The sequence below is a fragment of the Myotis brandtii genome, unplaced genomic scaffold (genome assembly GCF_000412655.1).
Source record: "Myotis brandtii unplaced genomic scaffold, ASM41265v1 scaffold2089, whole genome shotgun sequence".
Taxonomy (NCBI): domain Eukaryota; kingdom Metazoa; phylum Chordata; class Mammalia; order Chiroptera; family Vespertilionidae; genus Myotis; species Myotis brandtii.
Window position 1 is genome coordinate 150,255 of NW_005357800.1, and position 2,043 is coordinate 152,297.

At 62.6% G+C, this 2,043-nt stretch overlaps 1 protein-coding gene across 1 annotated transcript in view; it reads right to left on the bottom strand.

Moving 5' to 3' along the window:
* The window catches only part of TMEM132A (transmembrane protein 132A), a gene marked incomplete at its 5' end in the record, with an annotated part of 10,129 nt that overhangs the window by 6,304 nt on the left and 1,782 nt on the right, over nucleotides 1-2,043 (bottom strand). Inside the window, 2 exon segments of the mRNA XM_014539192.1 lie at nucleotides 460-609; nucleotides 1,873-2,038. Of these exon segments, the coding sequence (XP_014394678.1) occupies nucleotides 460-609; nucleotides 1,873-2,038 (316 nt within the window).

Here is a 2,043-nt window from a genome sequence, read left to right on the forward strand (position 1 = left end):
TCCTCTCTGTAAAAAATCAATAAAATATATTTAAAAAAAAAAAAAGAAGTGCGGCTGGGCTTTGGAATAGTAACAACCCCCAAAAGGGACCCATCTGGTGCTGCGGGGAGGTGGGGTGGTGGCTGTGAGGGCTGTGACGGGGGGCTGGGCATCACCTGGAATAAGACTCAGGGATACTCACTGTACCGGGCATGTGACTGGGGATGGATAAATAGTAGCTGAATGGATGGATGGATGAATGAATGAATGAATGAATGAGTGGGTGGATGGATGAATGAATGAGTGAATGAATGGATGAATAAATGGATGCTCTATCTGCGTACACTGCTTCCTTCAAGGAGTCTGTTCCTTCGCCTGCTCACATGGGGAGACGATGCAGAGCGCAGCCTCTGCCCTGGAGCCCGTCATCAGCCCGCAGCCCCCCCTCCTCTGCCTGCACCGCGGGAGCCAACTACCCACCTGGCGTCGGGTCCTGTGGGCCCAGCGCGGTGGCAGGTGATGAGGGTGGTGTGGTGCTTGGAGCCCTTGAAGCGGTCCAGCTTGGAGGTCCAGAGGGTGGGCTGGGCTGGGCGGGCGGCCGTCACATGCAGCCCCTTCTTCACCTTGATGCTGAGGGGGACACAGGCGCAGTTAGACCGGTGGGTGCTAAGCTGTGGACGGGATCCGGCGGGAAGACACGGGGCTGAAGACGTCCCCGAGTTCAGGTCTGACTACCCTCCTCACCGTCTCCAAGCCAGAAGGACGTGGCCTCAGCGCAGGTCATGCCATGTCGCTCTCCCCACCCCAGGGCCACTTATGACCCCCAGTGGCCACAGGTCACGTCCAAGCCTGGCATCCAAGGCCTCCCAGGGTCGGGTCCAGTTTTATCTCCAGCCGTGACCTCTCTCCATCACTCTGCTTCCGCTGCACCCAGCGTTCCTGCCCACATGCGCAACGCCAGCCGTGCCTCTCCGCCGGGCTCAGGCTGGGCCTCCCACCCGCCTGCCCTTCCTTCCTGCCTCTGCTGGTTCTCCCAGCCTCCAGCAACTCAGATGCCAGTCCTTTAGGAAGCTCTGCCCGGCAGGATGAAGGTCCCTTCCTCACCCCCCGCCCCAGCCCCCCCGCACTGTGCCCCTTCAGCAGAGCTTGCGCTCCAGCTCATGCCCATCCTGCCCCCTTCCCTAGCGCTGGGGGCCCGTGGTGCCAGCAGGGCCCTGGGCTGGCTCCCCTCTCCAGAGTGGAGAGACGGGGCTGGGAGTAGTTTAAAGTCCAGGGAAGATCTAATGAGCACAGGACGGGAGACGGGGCTGTGACAGGCACTGAGAGCCACGGGGGAGGGGCACACACAAGTCCCAGATGGGAGAGGCCCGGGACGCTCTGCAAGGTCTTGTCATGGGCTGGGGTGGGGGTGCTTTAGGGAACTTCCTGCAGGAAGGAACAGAGAGGAGGTCCTTTCTGTGGAGGCTCGTGGGCTCAGTGCAAAGGGGAGGGATCCGTGGTGAGGGCGGCAAGCGGGAGACCGTGCCAGTGAGTGAGGTGGGGGCAAATCCCCTCCTGAGGCGTCAGAGCATTCGCTACCCCCAGGCACTGCACCTGCCAGTTTCCAAGCCCTTTCCCGTTTCCCCTCCCTGGAGCCTCACAGCGGCCCCGTGAGTCAGCCCACTAGACCCAGGACCCAGGAGAGGAGAGGGTCCTACTTCGGACTTCAAGTTCAGGGCTGTGCCCACGGCTGGGTCTGCCTGCTGCCGGGCAATCACGGTGCTCGGCCTGGAGGGGTGGCTGGACTCGTTCTTTACAGTCAAAGATCCCAGTGAGGACCCCAAGGAGGGGCACCTGCCCAGGCTTCCTGCAGAGGTTCCCGCCTCCGGCCACACCCTGGGGGCCGGCACTCACCGCAGGGTCAGGACACTGGCCGTGAAGTTGTGGCGAAGCAGGAGGGTGGCACTGAAGAGCTGGCCAGGCCGCAGGGGCGCGTCGGGCACCCGCAGAGTCACTGCCTCATCCAAGGGCACCTCCTGGTACTGGGGGGGGTCCGCCGGGCGCAGCTCCACACTGCCCACTGGC